Source organism: Lutjanus erythropterus, chromosome 13 (genome assembly GCF_056507025.1).
Source record: "Lutjanus erythropterus isolate fLutEry1 chromosome 13, fLutEry1.hap2, whole genome shotgun sequence".
NCBI classification, from domain to species: domain Eukaryota; kingdom Metazoa; phylum Chordata; class Actinopteri; order Lutjaniformes; family Lutjanidae; genus Lutjanus; species Lutjanus erythropterus.
The window spans coordinates 12,936,809-12,962,899 of record NC_139329.1 but is presented as its reverse complement, the minus strand read 5'-3'; the positions used below and the strand labels follow the sequence as shown (position 1 = coordinate 12,962,899).

The following is a 26,091-nucleotide window of genomic DNA, read 5'->3' as shown; positions in this document are numbered from 1 at the left end:
AAAGATAGATGGTGCTGAACTTTCACTCCATCAGCCATTACTGTGCTGTATATAATTATATGGATTATGCTTTGATGCAAAGAATTTCCTTCTCATAGTAAACAGTTGTGTGACAAAAGCAATAATGAAACATCACAGTGGACCTCAGCTTCAGGCTCAGCTGACCTGAGCACATCAACTCTTAAATGACTCATGTTTGCCGCTTGTATCGCTCTCTAATTAAACTAACCTCAGTGGCAGTGCTAAGGCTGCCGGGCTCCTCGCTGGCTCGCACCATCAGCAGGTAGCGTCGCTGGTCACTCTCATAATCTAGCGTCCTGGTCAGACTGATCTCCCCCGTCTCCTGCCGGATGCTGAAAAGGCTGCTGGGATTGATCAGCAGGCTGTAGCTGACTGGCTGCTTCTGGAAGGAAATGGCAAACACCACCAGGAAGCTGCAGCACAAAGAGAAAGTGATTAAAAGAAAAAGAAAAACAGTCTTCACTATTCAATTTTAGTTGCACACATGTTGAATTAATATTGAAATCCTCTTTTCCTACATCAGCACCGCGCTGTAATGAAATCAATTACTGTATGGCCCATTGACTACGTGCTATAAACACAGTCAATCAGTACTTGTCAGTTCCGTGTAATAATGTCTTACTATTATGCATATCAATGTTTGTTTCTACGGCTAAGAGACTGTGCGTTCTCCTAATGGTGTGAGATGATGATATGTTAATTCACGGTTGAGTGTGCCGGCATGACCAAATGAATATTCATCAGAATAAGTCCGAACAGGTAGCGTTTGGAATTCAACATCTACGACAAGTGTGTGTCTTTATGGATTAGTCTGCATTACTTATTGTAAGACTTGGTTTGCAGAGACATACAGCATATACATGCATTCCTGTTTTATTTGTTGCAAATGTAGGTAAATGTAAAGTGACATGTGTAAAACTGTTCTTGTGTCAGTGAATGAGTTTGCATTAATACATGGTTTCATCCCCGTGGTAATTTACAGATACAAGGTCTACTATTAAGATCTTTAATATCAGTCTCTCTTATATTGTGTTAGTCAGGATCAGGCAATTATACCTCAATATATTATTGAGTGAACAATAAAGAATCTGGCAGAGAGTGTGTGGTGATACCCACAAGGGAACAGACTGCGTTGTTTACTACTACAAACATTTAATATGAGAAAAAGACTTCAGAAAGGTATCATATTAGTGCAATTTCTGCTGAAAGGGCCAAATACTGTCACAGGTCGGAAATTACAAAAGAAATATATATACTGCGTATCTTTATGTTTTGCCCTCATTCATCCCTGATTATGCATGTGTGAGTGAACATTAACCCCGGTACTCACGGCTGTCCTTCAGGTGTGTTCTCTGGTATGGAAATGGCGTAGCTAGCGTTGGTGAACTGCGGCGCTCTGGCTCCCGCCACCACAGAGAGCATGGCGGGGGCGCTGCGGCTGCCCAGGCCATCAAGGGCCACAACGCTTAACAAGTACTCTCTGTCCCTCTGAAGCACCAGCCCTGTGGTCACCACCTGGCCTGTTTTCTTGTCCACTGAAAAGCAGCCGTCACCGCCTAAAGGGAAATACAATGACATTATTTTCTAGCACTGGATCTGAACCAATCCAATAGTTGAATACCAACTCAAACTAACTGCCGGCATGAATACCAACTCAGCACTGTTACCCAAAAGGCAATTTGAAATAGGTGATTCTGTCTTGCTGGGTTTGCTGAGTGAAGGCAGACCACATATGATGAAATTACCATTTAAATGCAGTGTTTCTGTGTCATTTATTTATCAAAACATCTTAATAGTGTAGACATATGAATAATATATCTAACTCACAAACTGGATACAAATTAAATATTCTCTTTTGCACCACAGTAGAAGGGCTTTAAGTTGGACAATGAATATTTTTTTGGTTTAATTAAAGATTAAGATATTTGAAGCAGCTTTATTAAAACTGTTCTTTAATTGCTATTTTGTATTCAGGGACTATAGTAGACATTCAACAGTGATTTTAAGCTGAATTTGCATTTATATTTACATTTAATTCATCTGGCAGGCGCTTTTGTCCAAAGGGATGTACAAATTAGGTACAATCCAAGCCACAATAGACAGAGGAGAAGCTTTTGAGAATAAATGTCTCAGCACTAGGTTCATTGTTTCACCTGATACAAGTGACAGTCGTTCATTTGTAGATCATTGTAAATGAGAGGGCTGATTAACCTGAAAGACTGCATAGATGAGCATCTGAAAATAATGAAAACTGCAAGTGGGGTCTAATGAAAAGTAATGAAAAATTAAGTGACATACTGTGATCATAAACAGATGCATTTTAAACTCACACATAAACTCCCAGAAAAGCACTCTCTGTTACTGTCTTACATATGCACTGGGGTTATCTTGGTTTGTTAATGATTTGGCCCCAAATTATTATTACTGAATGATAATTATCAACCCAACAACAGTGTGTCTTATTTGCTGGTTCACTGCAAAAATGCCCTACTTTTTCTTCTTATTCAATAATGTTAGTGTCAAGGCTGCCTTAAAATTTTTATGCTAACAGAATTTGAAAAGGCAAGTTGTGGTAATTTTGTAATGATTCAAAACAAACAAACTTTCTTGTCAAATAAATCCGATATTAATTCAGTGTATTTTCATGATTTTGAAAACAAGAATCCAGGACTTATCTGAAAGTGTATTAGAGACACACAGCAAGATTTTATCTTGTATGTTTTCTTTAAACTACAAAAAGAATGGTCTCAGGAGAGTTTTCTCTCCCACAATGCATGCTGGGAAGTCTACTAATAACTAAATAATAACTGATCATGTTTCTATAGAAACTTCTCCGTACAGTAAATTCATTCAACTCATCATTTCAAGTCAAAGACTGGGGATTTCTAATGTAAAGAACTTGAATAAATAAAACTTGTATGTCTACTTTACATTAATCAGAAAAAGCTAGTTGATTGCACTAAATTTCTGTGTTTTTTGTGTGTTTGACTGCTACGAAAACAATGTTAATTGACTGTGCGATGAAAAGCTCCACATTCTTACAACCATATCCAATGGCTGTATTTTTTGTTGATATACTTTGTATGGAACAGTCAGTAAGGATTGGTTGTGTAGGGGGCAAACTGTTTGATGTGAGGAAACACAATATACAGTACTGTGTATATATGTGGCTATGCTATATTGCCTAGCTGAACCTATACTATCAGCATGTTCCCATCAGTCATGATGACCAGATTTCTTGGAGACTTTGTTGGAGAGAGTGAGATGACGCTGAGCTGGATACTAATGTTGAACTAAATTGAAAGACCGGCTGGGATCACCAAGAGTTCAGACTTAGAGATTGAGCTGAAGGTGATGCTCCTTCATCCATTTTGAGATATCACTGAGGCGTGCTGAGGGAAGGTCAGAGAGAGCTGGGTATCAGCAGCACAGCGATGCTTAGAAAAAGGATGTGAGCAGATAATCCAACCAGGGGAGGTGGTGTATTATTAAAAAGAGAAGGAGACAAAGCACCAGTCCTTGTGGTACCCCAGTGGATCAGAAGTGACATCTGGACCAAACCGAACGATCACCGTGTGAAGTTGGAATTAAACCAGAGCAGCACTGTACCAGAGACGCCTGGTTTGGACAAGGTGGACACCGAAAGCACAAAGGTCAAAAATGTCGAAGGGCACAGACACACTGACCTCAGTGTTATTATCACTGACAGCAGCGTAGATCCAATGGAAATCTTCTGCTTTGGTCAACAGTAGCTTGTTTTTTCCAAAGGCAAACTGTGACTAACAAGTCAAACTTGTCAAACACTGTCATTCTCAACTGCCACAACATCCTTCTATAGAGAGGAGAAATATTGACTCTGCAGATGTTTTGCTAGTATTACAACACATGTTCTTCTGCCAGCAATTTATAATACAACTGTTGGACACCAGCTTTACTTTTAGAGGACAGCTGTTGCCCACTAAATCTCTGTCATTGCTTTCACCTGCAACACATAAACTCAAGGATGATTTATTAAAGTAGCTACCACTCTGCCAGCTTGCCTCGGATGACAGGTACATGAAACGGTGATGAATGACATCAGTTATGATAAATCTACACTGGGTTACTGTAAATTCAGTTCAGGTGGAATTGGAAACTACTTTTACCACTAAATGATTCATTTAATTGTATGGGCTATGCGACAATAAAGTTGACCTTTACCTTTACTTTTATGTTCACTTGGAGGGCCCAAAATATATTGTGGTTGTAAATTAAAGCTCTTGATCTCAGTGAGAATATACGATTAAAGCAAGTTTATAGAAATATTTTGGAACACACATTCACATTGTTTACATCCATGTTTGGTAGCTAGCAGCCTTTTCACATTTTCTGTTAACACAATGTGACATTTATTTGTGCAGTTGTTTGTGTAATTGTTTGGAAGTGTAGTGTCCCTGTATGAACATGCTGTGCATGATGAAAACACAATGCAGGCACGCTCATAAAAATATTTCTGCATAGCACTACTAGTGGTTAAAACCACACAGGGTATCTCATAAAAGGACAAACAAATGCATTAGTCTTTCAATACTTTCTGACTTTCATACCCTCTCACTGGCTTTCAGCACCAAACCCACTGGTCCCTTGTAGAGACATACTGGTACATTTTTACAAATGGCTCATAGATGTATACTTAATTTATGACACAACTGCAATTTCTTAAACAGCTGGGCACTGTAATTTTAAGGAAACAGTTCAATTGTGCATTTACTGGGGATTGATTCAGTGTTGTTTTGGGTCTTCTCATGGGATTTGCAAAGTGGAAAATAAAGAATATCACCAGAATTATCATTTGTGATTTCATTTCTTGTACTTTACATGAGTATTTCCATTGCATTAAGTAACAGTTTTCATTTTGCTTCATAGCAAATCACCGTTTCAATTCAACATTGATAATCATGCGAAATAAGCTTTCAATTTAAATAATTAAAAGCAAAAGCAAGAACTTCAAGTCTCCCAGTACTTTTTTGCATGCTGACCCGGTGGCAGGCATTAAGAATAAATATGGAGGAACAGCCAATCTTCTCGCTGATGGTCTCGTTTGCTTATGTAGGTCATATAGAGACATCAATAATAAACTGAGACTGTTTCATACCCAGTCAGAAACTCCTCTGTGCTTGCACCGGGAGAGATGGGCTTCCTACAACAAACCCTCTTGTCTACATCGTATATGTTACCCTCCCTAAAGAGGGCTGGTGTTTTTTGGAGGTAAGTACTAGACAGTCTAAAAATGGCATAGCAGACTGGGCTGAAAGAAAAGTTGAAATCAAAACTCGAATTGAATTGTGATTTTAAAATCAAAAGTCAAATCAAATTGTGGATTTGGAGAATCATGACATTCCTACTCAAAAGGGAATAATGTTATTTTTGATTGGGGTAGAATCATTACTGGATTTTTGGGGAAGATGTGAATAGTGATGTTAGGGAGTAAAAAATTCTGATATCGATTTATTGGCCAATATTCCTTATACAGAATATAGAATATATACATAAACACACGTTTTTTTGCAATGATCCCTCAAGAAAAAACACCTGCAACAAAGATATGTTATAGACGCAGGATTTAACATTAAACTTTATTGTCAAAAATTATAGCAGGGCACTGAAAATGTTAATGAAGAAAATGTTTTTACTGACAGGGATAGAGCGATAGGCTGGATAGACCAAACAGACCAACATCAGGCCGATATTATCAATGAACTGATATATTGATAGGGCTCCACTTTTGACCCTTAGTGTATTAACTAATGATGCTTCTAAACTTGAAAACTACTTTCTCATAGAACATACAACTTATATTGTGGTACTGCTGCTTTTTAAAATTACCTTGCGCATATTCAGACCACTCGTAGAGCAATGGAGCAAAGTTCTGATTAGCAGATCACCAATGTGTTTGTATCATCCACGCAATTTCATATCCTGCTGTTGATTTCACACTGTCTAGATTTACAGTTGGAAGCAGTAACGCACAGACAAATATACGTATCGGTGCGCCAAAGGCAGTGAAGAAGATTGAAGAAGAAGACTGCAAGCAAGCAAACATGAGCGTAAATAATATATGTGATTTTAAATATTCAAAAATTGGTATTTACAAATGTTTTATGAAGGAGAATGAAGAAGGAAATATGTTCGACACATATGTACGATCTCAAGAATACACACAGTGTTTTGTTTGTTTGCAAGAAGGCTGCATAGGTCACCTTTAAATAAAAGATCTACTTTTTCTAACTCTGTTAAATGCTAAAAATGGGCTCAGACAGACTGACCTTGCTCATTAAAAGGCCAGCAACTCTCATCCTCTTGAGGTCTTAAAAGTTAATCACAAAAGAAGAAGGTCAAATAAATACATGTGAAATCTTGAATATCTGTCTAGATTACTTTAAAAGGAAATAATTTAAATTGCATGAGCTTTTAGAGGTAAACCTCATGCTTACAAGAGGTCTTAGCATGGCCGTGTAAACCATGGGTACCTTGTGGTAATTGTGGTTTACCTCACATCAGGGAGTTGTGCAATAGACTAATGTGAGTCAAAAGAAAGTCGGTAGTGTTTTGTAAAAGCCCCTTTGGCAAGATTAGCACATCCCCCCATCTCTGACATGCCAACAAACCTCTATCCCCTCAACCACCAGGGGGTCTACTACTCTGGCAGACTTCCAACAGCCCACTGTGTGTGTGATTGTGTGTGTGAGAGGATGCTCGTGTGATTCTGTGTGTGTATGAAATGTGTGTGTGTGTATGAAGAGAGAAGCAGACAGATAGACAAGAGTGCATGATAAGTGCATAAACAAATGTGTGAAGGCCTCTGGCTGTGTGTGTGTTTGTGTGTGTGTGTAATTGTGTCTCAGAGAGAGAGCGAGCGGGACAGAGATACAGAGGCAGCGAGAGACAGGGTGACAGAGAGACAGAGAAACTAATGGACACCTAAAGAGTGTATGAATGCATGAATGAATGTGTGAATGCCTGTGGCTGTCTGTCTGAGAGACTGTGCTGGTGTCTGACTACTTGTATTTATTTCAAAGGCTCTATAGCCTGTCAACCTATTTTAACAACAACACAGTCTATTTTAATACCACTTCCATTCTGTATAGATCAACAGCGACCGCCCACTTTTTAACGGCCCCGGTTCCAGAAGTGAAGTTTGCGTTTATTCACGCCATTTATATTCCAGAAACAAAGAGCTTCAACCCTTTAACAGGCATTGTAGCCACAAGGTTGACCTTTTTCAAGACCAAACTGCTGAAATAAAAAGTCAGCAAAACCCATATTTGGCTGTTTATTATTATTCCCCTGACTGAATACAGTGTCTAATGCCTATTGTATTCACACGGTGGAAAAAAGAAAAGGTATTGTCTAAAAGATGAAAGACAAAAATAATAAGTAGAATAGGCTACCTAATAAAAAGAAAGTGTAAAATGTAGATTCTCCTTTTCACATTTTGATAGTATTATAAAGGGCTATGGGATTCAGGATTTATTATTATTTGCATCCATTTAATTTTGTTATTTGCGTATTTTATCACATTACTTTTATTTTTAGTTTTTTTGTGTTTATTACATTGACTATTTCACTTTATATAATAAATTTTTTGTGTATTATAATAAGACATTGAATATTATTAACATATATAACCCTATTCTCTGTTATGTTTTTATAATGTTTTTATGTGAAAAAATATTTTAAAAAACTCAGTGGAAGCCCAATACTTTGTTCGTTCATACCAAGAATTATCCTAACTGGATAAGTAAACCAGCTGGCTGACATGCATAACAACATCCTGATTGGGTCATCTGAAAAGAAAAAAAGAAAAGTTCCTACACATGGATACACGGATTGTCATTGTTATGGTGTATACTGTAGTACAGCTCTGTAAGCTAATGTTAGCTACCCAGCTAGCCAGCCTGCTAGCAGAACTACCTGCTCACGGGTGTGGGAAACATTTCCATGGTAACAGTGAGCACCACCCATTGGGGACAGAACAAGAAAGAAAAGAAGAAACGTTGATATCATTGGGACTTGTGTTTTCTACAGGAGCATAAACCATTATTTCACAATGTCATAGCTCATGGTCACAGGTCTACCTTGAATGGTTACAACATTATGGCTAATAATTAAGGGATTTTCACATCTGGAACCTCAGTGTTAAGCACCATGCATCTACATGTGTGTAAGTGTGTGTGTGTGTGTGTGTGTGTGTGTGTGTGTGTGTGTGTGTGTGTGTCTGTGTATGAACAGCTTACCATCTGACAAAAAGTATTCCACCTCTCCGCTTTTGCCCTCATCGCCATCATGAGCCTGGAGCTGGTAGACAAACGTTCCCGCAGGGGCCTCGGGGGACACAACAGCCAGGTACGGGTACGGCTTCATATTCCACTCAGGGACGTTGTCATTGACATCAGTGATCTTCAGCTTCACCTTGTTCAGGTACCAGTCTGGGCCTGGGGGAGAGCGCAAAGATAGTGACGGAGCTGTGGTTACTGAAAGTGACAGCTGTCATGTAACTGTGTGTGAAGAAGGGAGACAAGCAGCCAGGGGAATCCGAGGCACCAACGAGCAGCGAGTCAACTGAGGGTACAGGTATGTGAGACATAAATCCTCCCCAGCAGATGGCAAAACATAATGCTGCAGGATTAGAATACATCTCAATGATTCTTGTATCAGCAATGAGGAGCTGACACCAATACCATCTTGATTCAGCTAGGGTTCTGGTCCTAGACAATTACTGTACTATCTTTAACGTGGCAATCTACCCGCTATCTTTCCACTTCCTTTTCTTTAGCCATGGCTGCCAGGTTTGGGAGATTGTTTTAAGTGGTTGTCAGGAGGGCTGTTTGAGCCCCATGGTGGAGGATGGTGGATGTGACGTCATACATCCATTCTCCATCATGGCTCCCATCCAGGCATCCAGACACCCAGGTTCCCATGGGAGAGACTCAGCCAAAGTCTCATCTAGCCAGTCTGTGTAAGGCTACCTTGATCTTCCCACAGGGGCCGAGGGATGATGCCTCATGGCTGCAGGCATTTTGTCGCCTGCACACTGCATCACTGGAGTGAATAAGAAGATTCCAGGAATCCAATTACCAACTCGCTAACCCTGAGCTGGGGCAGACAGCAAGAGTGCACAGCAGTGCCCAAGGAAAAGCAGTGTACAGCTGCGTTGCGGTCTTTATGACAGGAGTGTAGCGTGCCATTCGCTGGAACTGATAGTAGGGGATCGTTATCCACATTAAACACAATGACACAATCTGGAAATAATGTGCGCAAAAATATCCTGACACTGTCACAGGCTCGATCTAGGGCATTTTTTGTGCAGAATCTATTCCTGCAAAGTGGAGCAAGTCACCGAATTGTGAGCTAAGACACTATTTCCGCAAATACTGGCTGTGATCTTGTGTCAACGTGGCATGAAGGAATGTCAGAAGCGCTGCCAACCAGTTCAGTAGGCTGTGATCCACAGAGGCCATCTGCCTCACCCCAGAGAAGAAGAACCCCCTGCCAGGACAAACACACAGATACGAACACGAGCACAAAGCTTTGACAAGCAGGCAAGTCGTCCTGTCACACCCAGACACATGCTTGCACACTTGACGTAGCTGACATTAGCGTGTCTCACTCTGTCCCCCTGTCTCTCTCTCATGAACACACACACCAGTGCACACTTACGCACACAGGTAAGTTACCTAAGGGCTAAAAGTGACTATGGATTTCAAATCCCATTATGTAAAAGCTCTCCTGTGTAAGACCACAGGCTATATATGTACTTTTTAATCCAAGTCCGAGACAAAAGCAGCAGGGGTCTGCGATGCATCCTCTCGCTAGCTGAAGGCTCACTCAACAGATGTGCTGTCGCTGAACAAAACAGTTCTACTCTGCTGGTTTCTCTAATATTCTGCAATATAATGTCCCTCCAAAGTCGATTATAGTTGATAATAGAAAACTATACATTGGTAATGAGCGGTACATGCATACAGCAAATAGTATAGAGTCTTCAAACTGTATGAATGGCTATAATAAATCTTTTGCAGCACCTTGTGTTCGCTCAAATGAGTTGGAAAACAGAAAACAGATGCCCAGATCCCAACTCCTATTTCTTTTTTAACTGGCTTACAGTTAAAATGCATTTTGATGGAAAATACAATGTGTTGCACTCCAGACTAGCTCTGGAGTGTTCACAACTGAAACACAATAGCTATAAAGTGTGTGACAGCTCCTAAAAGGATTGTTAGAGGGATAATAACAGAGGGAAGAAGAAGCTAGAGGAGAGAATTAATCTAGCTTTCTGCTCAGGCTTTAAAGTTGCTCTGCGGAGAGAGAAAAGTTCTGAGTCGGATCTGACGATAGTTCGTTTTTGGATAAATAGCCTCTGTATCATGGGGGCAGAGAAACTAATCAATGCTTAGATGCTATCTCCTAAAATGTCGACAGCCGCAGTTTATGCAGTTTAAGTCAGATCATCCTGCCCTGCAAGACGGAACAATCCTTTCGTGATGAATAATGAGAAAGGATAAAGATTCTTTTGCAGAGTAGAGGGGTTTAAAAGGCACTTAATCAAAAAGAAATCAGAGCTCCAGCACTTAACATTTAGTTGACTATCAAATCTTTGCGGGGAGCAGCGCAAGACACATTCCTTGCCTCTTGCTTGTTGGTGTCTTTCCCAACCATGTCTCTGTGGTAATGGTAGTGATGATTTTACAAGGCTCCATCTAATTAGCTTGTTACAGAGAGACTAATCAGAGGCAAGGCAGATAATTAGAGCCTATCAGCTCTGGAATGATAATGAAGAATGTACTAGTGTGTGTGTGTGTGTTTGTGTGTGTGTGTTTGTGAGGTGAGCTTGTGGTGCAAATGAAAGTGCATGCTGTTTGTTCGGGGGGCTGCAAACGTGTGCGATTTCTCTCTGATCTGGTGAGATAAGTGCCGAGCGGCAGTGAGCGATCCCCCCTGAGCACCAAACCGACACAACCCGCCTCACCTGACCAAGACAAAAGATCAAATAACTGGGCAAGGCAGAGGCTCGCGGGCTTGGCTGGATTTTTCAAAGTCAAATATGCTTTGTGCCCGCTCAGTGTGATGAAAAGCTGTAGCTTAAGCTATACTGTACACCACAATCCCATAAGGATAAGAGCATCTGCTGAATGACTAACGTAATAATGCTCCGTAAAAAGGTAAATGACGGGGGTGCACTGTGTGGTTGGCCAAGGTTCAGTGACTACAATGAGTGTTTGCATGTGTGTGTGTGAGTGTGTGTGAGCCATGCATGAGTGTGCGTTCTATATCACTGCAAGCCATTCTGTTGATGTTTCCTGCTGTTAATCCTCTCCTTGGGTAGTTGCTATATAAAGCTACTAAGTGGCTTGCCGGTATGAAAAAAAAAAAAGTTGTCTCAAGTGCTTCTGTGCACATGTAGACTGCCCACAGTACAAGGACATTGAGTGTGTGTGGGAAGGGGATGAGAGGAAACAGAGTGAAGGAGAGAGGCACAGATACAGAAACACAAATATCTACAGAGGGAGAAAAGAGACAGAGAGGAGGAAGAGGCAGGCGGCGTGGAGGAAGGAGCATTGTGTGTGTGATGCTTAGCAGAGAACGTAAAATAACATTACAGAGACAAGAGCACAAGGGAAGCACAACAAACAGCGTAGCGCAACAATAGATGCTGGGAGGATCCATGTTTGGAGAGAAAACATACAGCAGCAGAGCACAGATCACAAGAGGAGAGAATGAAGTTAGAACATACAGTATAATTAATATCAGAGGGTCTTCTTATGGATCCCTTGTTCCTCCTACGTCCAGTGAGGGAGGAAATTAAGATACAAATATTTCTGTGTGGAATTAAACAAATTGCGTCTGCAAGCATAAATATCAATGGCCCGTGTGAGACATGGAATTTCAAGGGTGCTTTCTTAGCAGCGAGTGAATGGAAAGTGAAAATCAGCTCAATGGGGGAGTAATAAGGTACATTAACTAAATGTTTGCAGTGTTAAGGAGGCTCTATTCTAAGCCGCCCACCCCCCCCATCTCTGTGCTTAAAGCGGAGTGTGAAGCCGTCAGCAGGAGATCAACACGCTAAAAGCACTGGGGACAGAAATCTATTAACTCAGGGATCCCAGCACCACACATCCTGGACTGCGGCTCAGAAGGGCTGACACACTAACCATGTAAACACACATGCAGGCATTTTAATCCCAGAACAATTACAAATGGTAGACGTCTTCAAGTTCTGCACATTTTTTTTTTCCCACTCCAAATCTGCACCTCTGCAGAAAATGCACATAAAGGCGTTCAATATAGTGGTCAGTGTGTGGCAGTTAGCCTAGTTGAAATTAGCTACATGTGCAAACAATTTGCAACAATATTGTCAGGATTGTGTAGATTTGCAAGTAAGAAAAAAAGCCACACATGCAACACAGACATGTACAGCATCAGCATCAGTTAACTAAAACCCCCCAAACATATCATGATTTCAAGCTTCATATATTTAAATGGAACAACAGTTTTCAAAATTGCCAACAAAGCACATGGAAAGAAGAAAAATGGATATTGAGATTTTGACTTCTGTGGAAGAAAAAAATACTTACTATGTATTTTGGAAGTGAATTTCTAATTTGCTGTCTTCGCTCGGACTGATAAGAAAACTGAATGTTATGTTCACAGTGAAGTTGACCTTTGACCTTTTCACCTCATCATTTTATCCTATTAAACATTTATTGTGTAATTTTGTGATAATTCACATATGAATTCTTAGTTATGGTCAAAGATGTGCTTAGTGAGGTCATCATGACCTTCGACCTCGCCACAGAAATCTAAGCAGTTCATCTTTGAATCAAAGTTAACGCTTAAACCGAGTATGAAGAAATTCCCTCAAGGTGTTCGTGAGATATCATACTGACAAGAACAGGATGACCTGAAAACATAACGCCTGTGGCCATGGCCATTGACAGCGTGGAGCCATTAAAAAGGTTTTTCAAAAATTCTGAATCACAGAGGTCCTTCAGCATACAGTCAGTTTGACCACTGCTGGAAACATTTAGGATAATGTCAGAACACAACTCAATAAATTTATGTTTTTAGACATTTTTATGTGGAATTGTTACATATCAAAGCTCTAAGACTGATGGAGTCCCTTGATCTTTGATCTAAAGTGAGGACCCACACCTCTCACAGTGTCCGTGACTCATCAACTCTTGTACTTCTACAGCAGTGAGAACAGATGAAAATAGATGTGGACAAATGTATACCTAAATGTGACTCACCAACCCAAGGGACAGCACAACCTACAGCTGGCTATGGGGAGCCAAGTAGAAAAGATCCACACAACAGTAATTACTTTGGTAGTGCATCTGAACCCTAGAGTTTATTATTTACTAGTATTAACAGTCTTAATGGTTCTTTGACTGATGCTGCTCTGATGTTTGTTGGGATCAGCTCAGACCCGATGACCCTGAACAGGATAAGTGGTGTAGAAAATAGATGGATGGAGGCTCTCTCCCATCAGACACAGACAGCTGTAGTCACTTTTCTGGTGGGCTCATTTGTTCTTGTAGTTCTGCCAAAAGAATTACAAAACTTATTCAATCCCTTTTGTTTTATTGCTTTGAGCAGAGAAATATGTGCCTTAGTCACTTCTATTCACTCGAAAAAAGAAAAAAAAAATAGAGGATTGAGGGAGGAGCAAATGTTGAATGGAGATACACTGGTTCTGTATAACTTCACGTCCAGGAAATATAATTTAGATGAAAGTCAATTAAAAAAAACACTATAGTCAATTATTTATTTTTTTGACTATGTATTCTGCTTTGCATGTTAATATAACTTCACAATATGTACTGAGTTGAAACATTCAAAATTACTGGAAATATTTTCTCCTCTGCAACCCTATTTCACATCTAATATTTTACACACAGTAATGCACATTAAATAATTAATGCTCTGACTTTGCCCAGTGGTGAATCGTGAGTCTTAACCTCCCCAATCAATTAGTGAAAATAGGTAGGCTTTTAAAACACACACACACACACACACACACAAGTTGACCAATGACTGATCAATGACTGGTTCCCATTTCTGCCGCAAAGTTGTTGTTTTAGAACAGGAGAAGGAGATACAGGCCTGGTGCCACCGTCACCACCCACATTTCTTTAGTGTGCCTCCATCCAAGGCTCAAACCCCAGAAAGACTGCAGGCACTGCCCACACACACACACACACACACACACACACACACACACACACACACACACACTCGCTCACTCACTCACACAGTTACCCTCATACATGCAAGAACTCTCAAGCAAAAGCAGTCAGTGTTAAAAACTGCTGTAGACAGTTTTGGAGAAGACCTGACGTTTATAAGGATTTTAAGTACTTTACTATGTGTTTATAGTACAAGAACTCTGAACTCTACAACAGGAGTGGATAAAGCTTGAACTTTACATTTAGTGCCAGCAGGATTCTGACCCTGTGTATTTCTGTTGTTGAATGTGAAGATAAAATGTGTCCTATCCTTAAATGCTGATGCCCTCTTGACATATTTTTTCTGAACCTGGGTCACTGGCTCAGAGCACCGTTCTACATCTGAGTGGGTCTGCTCACACTATTAAAGAGTGTGTTCCAGAAGTGGTCGTGTTTATTAAATGAGTCCATTCATTTTTCTGCTTAAGTTAAACTCACTGACTGAAACCCGCTATCATTAAGTCAGGTTAATGGTAAATCATGGTAACATTAGCAATTATATTCATTATATTTAACAAACTGAAATAACATGGGTTATTATACTTTATGCCTTACTCATATTAACTCTCAGAGCCCAATCTTACACACCCGGTGCTGAGCAGATGGCGTGGGTGATGCAAGTGCCATTGCTATCTTACATGGGTGCACTTGTCATTTTCCCCATGTCTGCAAGGTAGCAAATGAACTTGCGCCTGTCTGTGCGCCCATGGGCAGGAGATCTAAAAATGAAGGTGTGGTCAGCCATATTTAGTATCTTGTGCACAGCTCACTGTAGTCGAAACCACTTAGTGTAAAGTCTGCGGCGCTGTAGGTCTGTCTGCACAAGATAGCAAATAGTGCGTTTGGCTGAGGCGCACAAGCACGTCTCCACCTTTCATTTATGTTAAGTTTCTCCTCACACGAATGTGGATTATTAATGTGTCTTTTGAACATATTTTCTATCAGCAATAAAGTGTAAATATTGTTATAAACTATGTGTGTGTGTATCTAAAATTATTGTCACTAATAACGAATGAACAGTTATTATTATGATGACAAAACCTAATAAATTTCGATAGACCTGCAAAGTACACAAGGGATGAGATCAGTTGTAGAACTGTCTAACAGGTCTGATAGCGTGACAACTGGAGCTACTATAGTGTTTGCGTGTTTTTTTATGATTGATAATATACAAAATGAAGACGACGCTACATCTGATCACATGACCAGCCTGACCCAGGGAGAAATAGGTCTACTGTATGTACCTCTGTCAGAGCCTGATGCTGGTTGTATATACCCGTTGGATACCCCGTGCGGAATTGAGCATCACTTCCCTCAAATTTTAGAAATGTTTTCTTCTTCTGTTCCTTCTGTCCACAACAGTGTGATTGTGAGAGATCTGTTTCCTTGCTTGAAAACCTTTTTCTCTTTGTTTCCTCCCAGTAATTCCACCACCATCCTGCCAACACTTGTGATCTGGGCAAGAGGTATCACGAGAACCGACACTTTGATAACAAGTCAATTCCAAATTTTGAAAAAGTGGCAGCAATTCTTCTGGACATGACAGGGAGAGCATAAATGCTTACAAGTGTTGTAGTCTGCTGTTAAATGCCAGAGGAAGGAGAAGCACTGAATAACAACAACAAGTACACATGTGCGCAGCTGCAGCAACAACTCATCCAAAAGAAAAAGTAGTGATGCGGTGATCAACCCATGGGGCAGGTGAGTTCAGATCAACTTTCTAGAAAATACCACAGGTTAAGACAGGCAGGTCAAGTGACAAAGTAGCGGCCAGGGTAAATATTAATGACTCCTCCTTCCACCTCCCTTCACCTCCTTCTGTATCCCTCTGTCAAACACACACACACACACACACACACACACACACACACACACACACACACACACACTGGTTGCAGTGGTGCACACAGCAGCGCATCTAACGCACTCTGTCAGCTCAGCAGATCAGTGATCATAGCACAACAAAATATGTTAACTCCTAAAACTGTTTCTATCCTGTGCAGCCAAATACCAGACTAAAAAATACCATATAGACCTACAGATGTTTCACCTCCTCCACTCTAGTGCTCAACACAGGAGCCCCTCAGGGCTGTGTGCTCAGCCCCTTCCTGTTCATGCTGTACGCCCATGACTGCAGCCCCCAACATGGAGAAAACTCTATTGAGAAGTTTGCAGATGACAACACCATCACTGGCCAGATTTCAAACAATTGTGAGACTTCATATCAGGAGGAAAGTCTTGCAGAGTCGTACAAAGAGAATAGTCAACTGCTTAACATCAGCAAAACCGAGGAGTAGATTGTTGACCTTTGGAGAAAGGAGGCAAAGACGCATACCCTGTCTAAAACAGTGGAGCTGAGGTGGAGCAGGTCAACAATTTTATGTTCCTGGGAATCAACATCACAGAGACTCTATCATGGAAATGACACATCTCAACCTTAACCTTAAAAAGGCTAAGAAACAGCTGTGTTTCTTAAGTAAACTTAAGAAAGCAAAATTCCTGTGCCAAGTTCTGCTGCCTTTACAGAGGACCAAAGCATCCTGACTGGAAACATCATAAACTGGCATGGAATGTATACAGCCCAGGAAATGAAAACAGAGTATACAAAAGGACAATATCCACCCCAGCCACAGCCTTTTTACCCTGCTACCATCAGGCAGAAGATACAGGAGTATATGCTGCTTTTTATTTATTTCTTCAACCAATCAATCAATCAATCAAAGAGGGGAAGTACATAATCTCATTTTACAAACTTGTTGTAAAAGATAAATAAAATTGTTGTGTATCTTATAAGAAATACTTTCCTGAAACCAGGCTGTTAGGGAGCAGTATTTTACTTTTGGGTGAAGCAAATTATTAGTTGCAGAGTGGGAAACTTTTAAGTTGCCTTGAAAAGACTTCATTCATTTTTGAGTTGCCATTATTACCATTATGAAGTGATTGCTTAAAGTTGATACAACAATTCATTTTTTTTCCAGTTTACTTAATGGACCTCTTTCACAGAAAACTTTTTGACTTCTCAAAGCAGTAAAAAAGTCCAGGTGTCAGTACCAACATGAACCATAGCTCCATTTTCTTATATTCCCCAGTAAGACCAAGCACAATGCCAGAGCGCTACAACTGGCTGACCTAAATGGAATGCAGCCATCAACAATGTTGCTAATTTCACCTGTGCTTTTCCAGCTTTGACAAGTCAAAGTGGAAAGGGGCTTTTGCGTTAAAATTGCTGTTTTTGTCAAAGAGATTGAATAATAGGCTCAGTCACATTTGCATCTGAAAAAAAAAACAGAAAACATGAATGAGGACAGGCGCTGCTTTATTTATCTCTGACACTGAAATTGCACCATCCAGAGCTTGTAAGCAACATGCTGAAGCAACCTGATGACCAGACATCATCTGAACGTGAAGCGACAGAAGAGAGTGGAAGCAAAAATACATCAATGACAGGAACATTAGTCACTTTGAAAATGACTCATCAAACCCCTGCTGGCTATAGAAACATTTTGATCACTGAGTTGATCAAAATGTCACACCTGCACTGATTCCTCCATTGTGTGGAAACTTTGAGATTTTAGCCCAGTAACCTCAAATGACTGAATGACTGAATATACAATGCAAACAGATTTTTTTGGTGACAGGATAAAGATACAGTATGAAGTCTAAAAAAGCCTCAAGCTCAAACACCCTGCTACTAGAGGTGCAAACAAATGATGATGCCTCATTTTGAGGCTGAAAAGTCATCTGTCCTTGTGAAGAATTGTAGTTATTGCATATTGCATTGAAGTGACTCCTTTTTGCCAGCAATATTTCTCCTCAGCCTGAGTCTCATGTACCAGGAACATTTGTGTCATTGTTAAAATGTATGTTTGTTGTTAAGTCTATATGAATTTTCTCACTGTGAGGGCTGCACAAGTAATCGTAATATTTGTGAAATCGCAATGTGGCCAACTGCAATATTCAAATTGCAGAACCCTGCATTGTTTGATAAAGGAAAAATGTGACAAACAACATTATAATTAAGTACTGTGGTGCTGCAGATATGCTCCAGTATATATATATATATATATATATATATATATGTATACAGATAGATAGATAGATAGATAGATAGATAGATAGATAGATAGATAGATAGATAGATAGATAGATAGATAGATAGATAGATAGATAGATTTTTTTCAGTGAAAATGAAAATTGCGATGCATTCCTACTAATCATATCGGAATTGCAACTTCAGTAAAAATAATCGCAATATGATTTTTTTACCATATCATGCAGCCCTACTCACTGCTGAGAGAAAAGCTCAATTTTCATTATCTATAACCGCTCAGCCTTTCAAGGGTTGTTCTCGACTGGATCCAGCTGACAGTGGGTGACAGACAGGGTACACCCCGAACAGGTTGCCAGTTCATCACAGGACTGGCACATAGAGACAAACAACCTTTCACACTCACATTCATACTTATGGGCCTTTTAGAGTCACACATTAACCTATTAAGGTGCATGTCTTTGGATTGTGGGAGGACGCCAGTATATCCAGAGAGAACCCAAGCAAACCGGGGAGAACATGCTGGAGAAGCAAAAGGAAGGCCACAGTTGGGTAACAGGCTCAAAGACCCCCTTGAAAATGAGATCTAGCCTAATGCAAAGAAATAAAAGACATGGCCAGAACATGTTATGACGCTTTGATGCATTATCACTGTTGGACTACAGAAAATTAGTATTATATAATACTTATTTGTTTTGTTAGCAGCTGCTATAGCAGTATTTGGGGGTCGGTTTGATATTAAGCCAAACTAGGTGTTTTAGCTGCTCCCAAGTGGAACATTAGAGCTCATGGTTCAGAGTTGCAAGACAGCGAGTTTTTACAGCATGTTCCAGCAAATATTTCACAATAAAAGCCTTGCTAAAAAAATAAAAGGAGGCTTTTTCCACTGAAAATCTGGAAGCTTTTTCATTTGAAATAAATAGAGGAAGTGTTGACTTTGTATTAACATAATGCAGTAACGTGAACAGGGCAAACATGAGCAGATTAAGACAAGAATTTGAACTTCTGCAGCCACTGGCAGACTATAGCTGGCCAACTACCTCACTAACATAGTAAACAAATGTGATTAGCATGTGTGACATGACAGGGACAGGGACAGGGTTATACTGGGGTGGTTGCTTATTAACTTTCTAGAAACACAAAGTAGTTAGCAACTAAGCATGAAGACACCTGACTCCAACCTCGACACACACACATAATCACTTTACAATGTACAAGTGTAGTACTAGTGAACCTTCAAAAGTATTAATCTTGAACTCCCAATTGCATATTTTTACTGAATATCAGCCGATCATGATCGACATCCAAACGATCTGGGTATCCTTAGTACTATAATATCACTGGTACTCACACACACCCTGTTTGTTTTACATAACACATCTTTTGAAGATTCTATATGACAATTGCTCTATACAGTAGTATAAAAACAGAACAGAAGACATCTGTTATTTTGCCCATATTATATCCACATTAATGCATGAAATACATTTAAAGTATTGTGGCAGTGCCATCAGTCTAGATCTCCTTCTTCATCAAGAATAAAAGAGCCGTATACATCTGATCGGTTCGCAGGCAGGGTTGTTGAAGAGTTCAGGTTGAGAGCGAGTTTTGACAGCCAGAAATTTCTCAAAGTAATAACTCTGGAGTCGTCGGGATTGATCACGAATCCAACTAACCCCCGTCAGATAGTTTAGGGGTATTTTGTGCTCTGAGGCAGGCGAAATCGTATATTTTGCAACACCCAGATAAAAATTTCATACCACCTCCTCAAAACCCGTTTAGGTTTCTGATGTTCAATCTTCACATAGTTCATTTTAAAACAACTAGGGGGAGATTTCTTTCAAGGCAGTAGCTGTCAATGGCGCCAGTTCTGATTTCCGTCCCACCAAACAGTTTGGCTTGCTCTTAAAGGGAATGTGAGTCATGCTGTCGTGGATCTTTTTAGTCATGTTGGTATATTCGTCATACGGCAAAATCAACACACAAAGAACTCAGTGTTATGAGAAGATCCATGGTTACGTTTGTTGTTATGGTTGGTTACTCATGAACAGAATGAAAATAGTGTCCTTACTGTCAAAATGTTGGAAAATATTACTAAAAGATTTACATCCTGATATTTGTGACAGCGTGACATGCTGTGCTTTTACTCTGTCATGGATGAAATAGCTTCTTTCCTGTCCTCCTTATGTCCTACATACACAAAGGACACATAATTGATCCTTGCCTTTGACTCTAGTTAGGCCTAATCAATATGAGGCTGAAAAAAACAGGTTTTGTGATTGTGCCTGAAAGCCTACAACATTGTGCTGAGCTGCCTCTGTGGAAAATACACTTCAAACCTTCACATTCGCTGCCAAACAAAGATCTGTTGATCAAACCCACAGTACAAGCACTCTCTGCTCTGCTTTCACACAGGTTGTCAGAGTTCCTGTGACACAAACCTCAAGGTACAAATACTACTTAACTCACTTGACATGATGTTTTTTGACAACGGTTAGTTTGTTGCACCTCATCCAACATTTACCTTGACTCAGGTATGTTACAATAAAGATAAATGGTTAAACAAACAATTAACAGCCTCCAACTATAGAATATTTTTTTCTTAACAGTCCTTGACATTAAAAAAATCCACACACATGTGCCAGTAGCAATTGCACCTTTCTACTGAGCTAGGTGAAATACAACACTCTTATGATAAGTCTGACTTATCGTCTACTCATCAAACTTGAAACATGCAGGGCTAAACTCTCAGTTTGCACATTTGGTGGAAGTTATACAGGTCTTAACACTTCTCGCAGAAGGCTAATATTAGAAGTGCAACTGTTAAAATTCTCGGGTGAAAAGGCAAGTCTATTACATGTCTTAAAGACAGGATTTAAAAGCAGAATCAGTGTCATTGAATGCTAATTAGAACTGTTCCAGAGCTGAGGTGCCAGTACAGCAAATGCTCAATCACCCCTTGACCTTAATCTGGACTTTGGAACAGCTAGCAGGTCTAACCCAGCAGATCTGGGAGGCCTCTTTAGACAGCAGGCATTTAGGAGTTCACTGATGTACCCTGGTGCCTGGTCATGTAAAGCCTTGTAAGTGATGAGCTATATTTTAAAATGGATCCTAAAAGAAACTGGTAACCAGCGCAATGCTGCTAAAACTGGGGTGATGTGAGAAGAGCATTTTGTCTTTGTCTGAAGTCTGGCTGCAGAGCTCTGCACAGTCTGATGCTGAGCTACATCATTGGCACTGAGGCAGGTAAGGAAGGCACTATAATAATCACGGAAAGAAGAAGTTTTCTAAAAAAATTTTTTACTAAAAGTTAACATTGGTCTGACATTGAAATATTCTTGAGTTGATAGCAACATGAATGAACCATTTTTTTGTGCTTTGTCCAAACATTAGTTTACTGTTGAAGATAACACCCAGATTCTAAACGGTGGTCTTAATTTTTTGGGAAAAGGGAGCCAAACAGTTGCTCTGCTTAATGTGCAGGTGTTCAGAGCCAATGATAAGCACTTCTGTTTTGCCTGAGTTTAACTGCAAAATGTTTTGTGACAGCCAGTCTCTCTCACCTGCTATGCAGCAATGTTGAGATTGGTCTAAATATTTTTTAAAACTGATGGATCAAGGGCCAGTCTATGAATACAGGCCATTTCAAAATAATCTTCTTAGTCACGTCCGGAGCAAAGAGTACTGTTTAAGATTTGGAGGAGACTAGGGGCCATTTTGCCAGTTACTTCTGTGAATGTGTAAGGAATGAGGGTTTCAGGTGGGACAGTTTTCATATAAAGTGGGTGGAAGCTATTGCATAAAAGAGAACATGGAAAAGGAGAGGGAAGCATGGGAGAAGTTGGACGAGTGATGCTCGCTTGAATTTGTTGAATTTTGTTGAGAAAAAAGGAGATAAACTTCTTTCAATCAGCAGCAGATGAAGCAGCGGGACTACTGGTGGGAGGTTAGACAAGCAAATCTAGCATTGTGCTAATTGGTGGTTATTAGTTAGGTTATTAGTTATTAGGTGGTCTTGCCACTTTCAGTTTTTGATTGTAAATGACCAGTTGGTCTTTCATTTGTTGGTAACTAACTTGGAGTTTTCTGGTACTCTTTAATGTTTTAAATGCCCTAATTGATCCATGGAGAAAAACTGACCACACACAAGTAATGTGTCATGGAAGTGACTCGCTACACGAAAAGATACATGACAAAAGTCGAGTTACGCACACAAAGTTATGTGCCTTACAACTTTTAATAATGTTTTGTTTTCACACAGGTACCATCCTTTTCTGGTTAAGTCACTGAGGGGCAGCGACAAGATTGTTGGTATCTGATGAGACGGAAGTGAGACTGGGCTGAATATCAAAACACTGCACAGTTCTATTTGAAGTTGGACAATCCAACATTTTCCCATCCAGACCCACAAAGCAGAGAGGTACCACCAACACATAAAAAGACTAACAGGCTGAAAAACCCACTAACCATTTCACTAAATGTTAAATACAACATCAAAGTCAACAGGGCCCAGTCCTCCCAGCAAATCAATATTAGTCCTACAGCATAATGAGGGCAGTAACAGGTTGACTGTTGATGCAAGATAATTAGGTTTTCAGTTGTCTCTTAAAGGAAGATACAGTATTGCTATTTGCATTTCTTAAGGCAAGTGGTCAAAGTTTTGATTGAAAAAGCTTGATCGCTTTATCTCTTATCTACACTTTGAAACAGTTTAAACAGAACGGCTTTTTAAACTGTAAGTATTCTGTGAGATTACATTACATTGGGAATTAAAAGCTTCCTAACAGAGGCCGTAGACAGCCCGTTTGTTCTGTAAGAATGAGATCTTAAGGCTAAACATTGATTTGAAGGCATCATAAGAAGCTAAAACGGGAATTTGGCCACAGAAGCTCCCTTCTCAGTTCTATAAATGCCGTACAGCTCTGTTTTCTGTGATGTTTTGACAGGCAGGTGATGATAAATAAACAAATGGAGCTTTCTGGTGGATATTTTAAAATGAAATCAAAGTGAGCACAAGAGATTCGTTGTTTCCTCTTAAATGAAACTGGGGAGAAATGACTGTACAGACAGGTTTTAGGTTACATTTACATAAGCACTACATTAGCAGTCAAGTATTGTATCTTCACAACTATGTGTGATATCATACATAATTAGATCTGGCTGTGAAGTGTGCTTTCTCCTCACAAATGTGTGATGGAACAATGTCGCTGCTATCCAAACAGACACTTAGTGTAGAAATAATATGCACTCAAGCAGAGGTACAGTGCACTGTCTACTCACCCACTCTTCCACCCACCCACTACACTACAAATGACATGGATGTGCAGTGGCACATATGCACGCCCCGTCGCACAGTTCACAGCAGAGACCAGTCACTTGGAAAGGTGGCAAGGAGAGTTAATTTAAATGACGTTGCAAGATGGAATATTCCAGTGCAATCTCTCGGTGAGATCTAGCTATACGAGTATAAATTGTTGTTTGGCCTCAGCCTGCCCCGCTTTGCTCCTTGTTCAGGGCTTTCATTTTCTTGCATGAAGCAGGAAACATGTGGCATTTATGTTTCCCTAACTTGTATATGTCATGTGTGTACTATTGTGTGTTATGCACTGTCTGCATGAGTGCTGATGTCAAAGTATTATAGATTTATTGGATTGCATCTTGCTTGTCCATTCATGTATGTTTACAGGCTTTCATGTGGGTGAAATCGCATGTGCATGTATGGATGTTGTGTGCAATGCCTGTGTTGTTTGCGTACTGATGTGTAACAGTAATGCATGTGTGTTTGTGTGTGTTGTTTCCAGTAGAGAGCAGATGAGTGAGATGCTCCTGTGCACCCCTCAGCTCACACTTGCCTGGGGTTAAGTGGAAAGTGTAAGGAGTTCCAAGAAAACGCCAAGCAGCACTGCTCCAGAAAAACAAAAAAAAAAAACTATATTCCTCAAGGAACAGTGAACGGGGTTGGGTTTGATGTTTGTGAAGGTCGAGAAGAGAAGAGAAGAGAAGAGAAGAGAAGAGAAGAGAAGAGAAGAGAAGAGAAGAGAAGAGAAGAGAAGAGAATCAGTGTTAATTTTGACAGAACATTTTGACTTCGTTTTAGTCATATTTTAGTCATCTAAATTATTTTGGTTATAGTCTTGTTTTAGTTGACTAAATATTATAACCTTTCATCTTTTTTACAGCTTTTCTAAAAAAAAATTGATGCACGTGGCAATGCAAGAGAAAATTACAAAATAAAAGTTGTTTTTTTTAAATTATTAAAAATGTAAGGAAACTTTTCCAGGGAGAATAAAACCACACTTTGTTCTCAAATAACCTAACCAAAAAGACTCAGGCTTACAAATATTCTAACAAAATGTTAGTGCACCTGTCTGTTTACAAATCATTAAGAATCTTTTCCTCTATATTTCTTCAAATGTGCATTCCTTTGTATGTATTGTAGACTTGCCCTGTACAATGTATATTTATTCAGTTTAGTTGAATTCCTAGAATAATTGAAATGTACAACTTGGAATGTGTTTCCAATGTATTACATTACAATGCATCACAGAAGCGGAGAGTACCAATTAGCATTGCCTGTAGTGTTTACAAGTAGAAAACATGTGGGAAACATGTGGCATTATAGAATTTAGATTGGAATGCAGATTAGTGTCATAAGTCAGATACCTGATGAAAACCTTATGTCAACATCTCTATCATCTCTGTCCTATCTCTATCATAAGATACTTTTTATTTAGTTATCATCTCATTTTCATCAGTGAATAATTATCGTTGACACAAACTATGATGAAAATTATTAGTTAACAAAAGAGAAGAGAAGAGAAGAGAAGAGAAGAGAAGAGGAAACAGCGATTGATACCATGTTGTTTTTCTTTCATTCCAGCCAGAAAGGCACACTGTTCATACCAGAGGCTTTCATTCAGTCATTAGTCTCTATCAGCACCCGTCTGTTAGTGTTAGTGTGTGTCAGAGAGCTATCTTTCTCTCTCTGCCTGGTTTGATGATGGAGAGGTAATTTCAGCTTTATGACGGTATGACTCTAATGATGAGGATGGGAGAGCTGAGAGCATGTGAGGGCGGGAAACAGTGAAAAATGCCTTGTGCGTTTCTGCCCGTGCACAAGCGAAAGCACACATCTGCACCTTTTCTCTGTGTGTATACACTCACGTTTGAGTGTGCGTGTGTGTGCAGACACAAACGGGATAGGGTCCAACTTCTACCACTGTCCTCATAACTGAATGGGCTGTTAATGGAGAGTAATGAGGGAGCACTTTCATGGCAGATGTGCCCTCTCTGCAACTCTGTTTTACCCCGAGACGGTAAAACTGACCCAAGCGAGACATTAGCCCCTCCTGCTTTCACAGAGGCTCTGCATGTGTTTCGGGCATTTGGAGGGTTTGTTCGCTAAGTTTGCCTCACACCACTGTACCCCAGGAAGTAAGAGTAAGTATCATTTCGACATAGCACCTAGAGTCACATTAAATGACAAAAGCCCTGGCAGTGTCAGCCAGGCCCAAAATCTGTTAGAGGGCCATCTTCTTCACTGGAGTGTGAAATTATTTTAGCTCTCTGCTCATTATAGGATTTTAAAATGCATTATAGTTAGGGCTTTTATGGTGTGCCGCGGCATTAATTCAATTTGCCCCATTCACGGTTTCTTATTATCATGCTCGGTTCAAGCTACAGGGGGAGGAAGCTGCTGAGCACTGCTCCCCAGCCTTATCTCTAAAGGATATAAACTACACTACCCAGCTC

At 40.0% G+C, this 26,091-nt stretch overlaps 1 protein-coding gene across 1 annotated transcript in view; it reads right to left on the bottom strand.

Annotated features, from left to right (window-relative positions):
• The window catches only part of LOC146316273 (neural-cadherin-like), a 122,492-nt gene that overhangs the window by 75,734 nt on the left and 20,667 nt on the right, over nt 1-26,091 (bottom strand). Inside the window, exons 2-4 of the mRNA XM_084733973.1 lie at nt 8,298-8,495; nt 1,352-1,577; nt 230-434 (exon numbers count right to left, since the gene is read on the bottom strand). Coding sequence (XP_084590099.1) covers nt 230-434; nt 1,352-1,577; nt 8,298-8,495 — 629 coding nt within the window. The remainder of the gene's footprint in view (nt 1-229; nt 435-1,351; nt 1,578-8,297; nt 8,496-26,091) is intronic.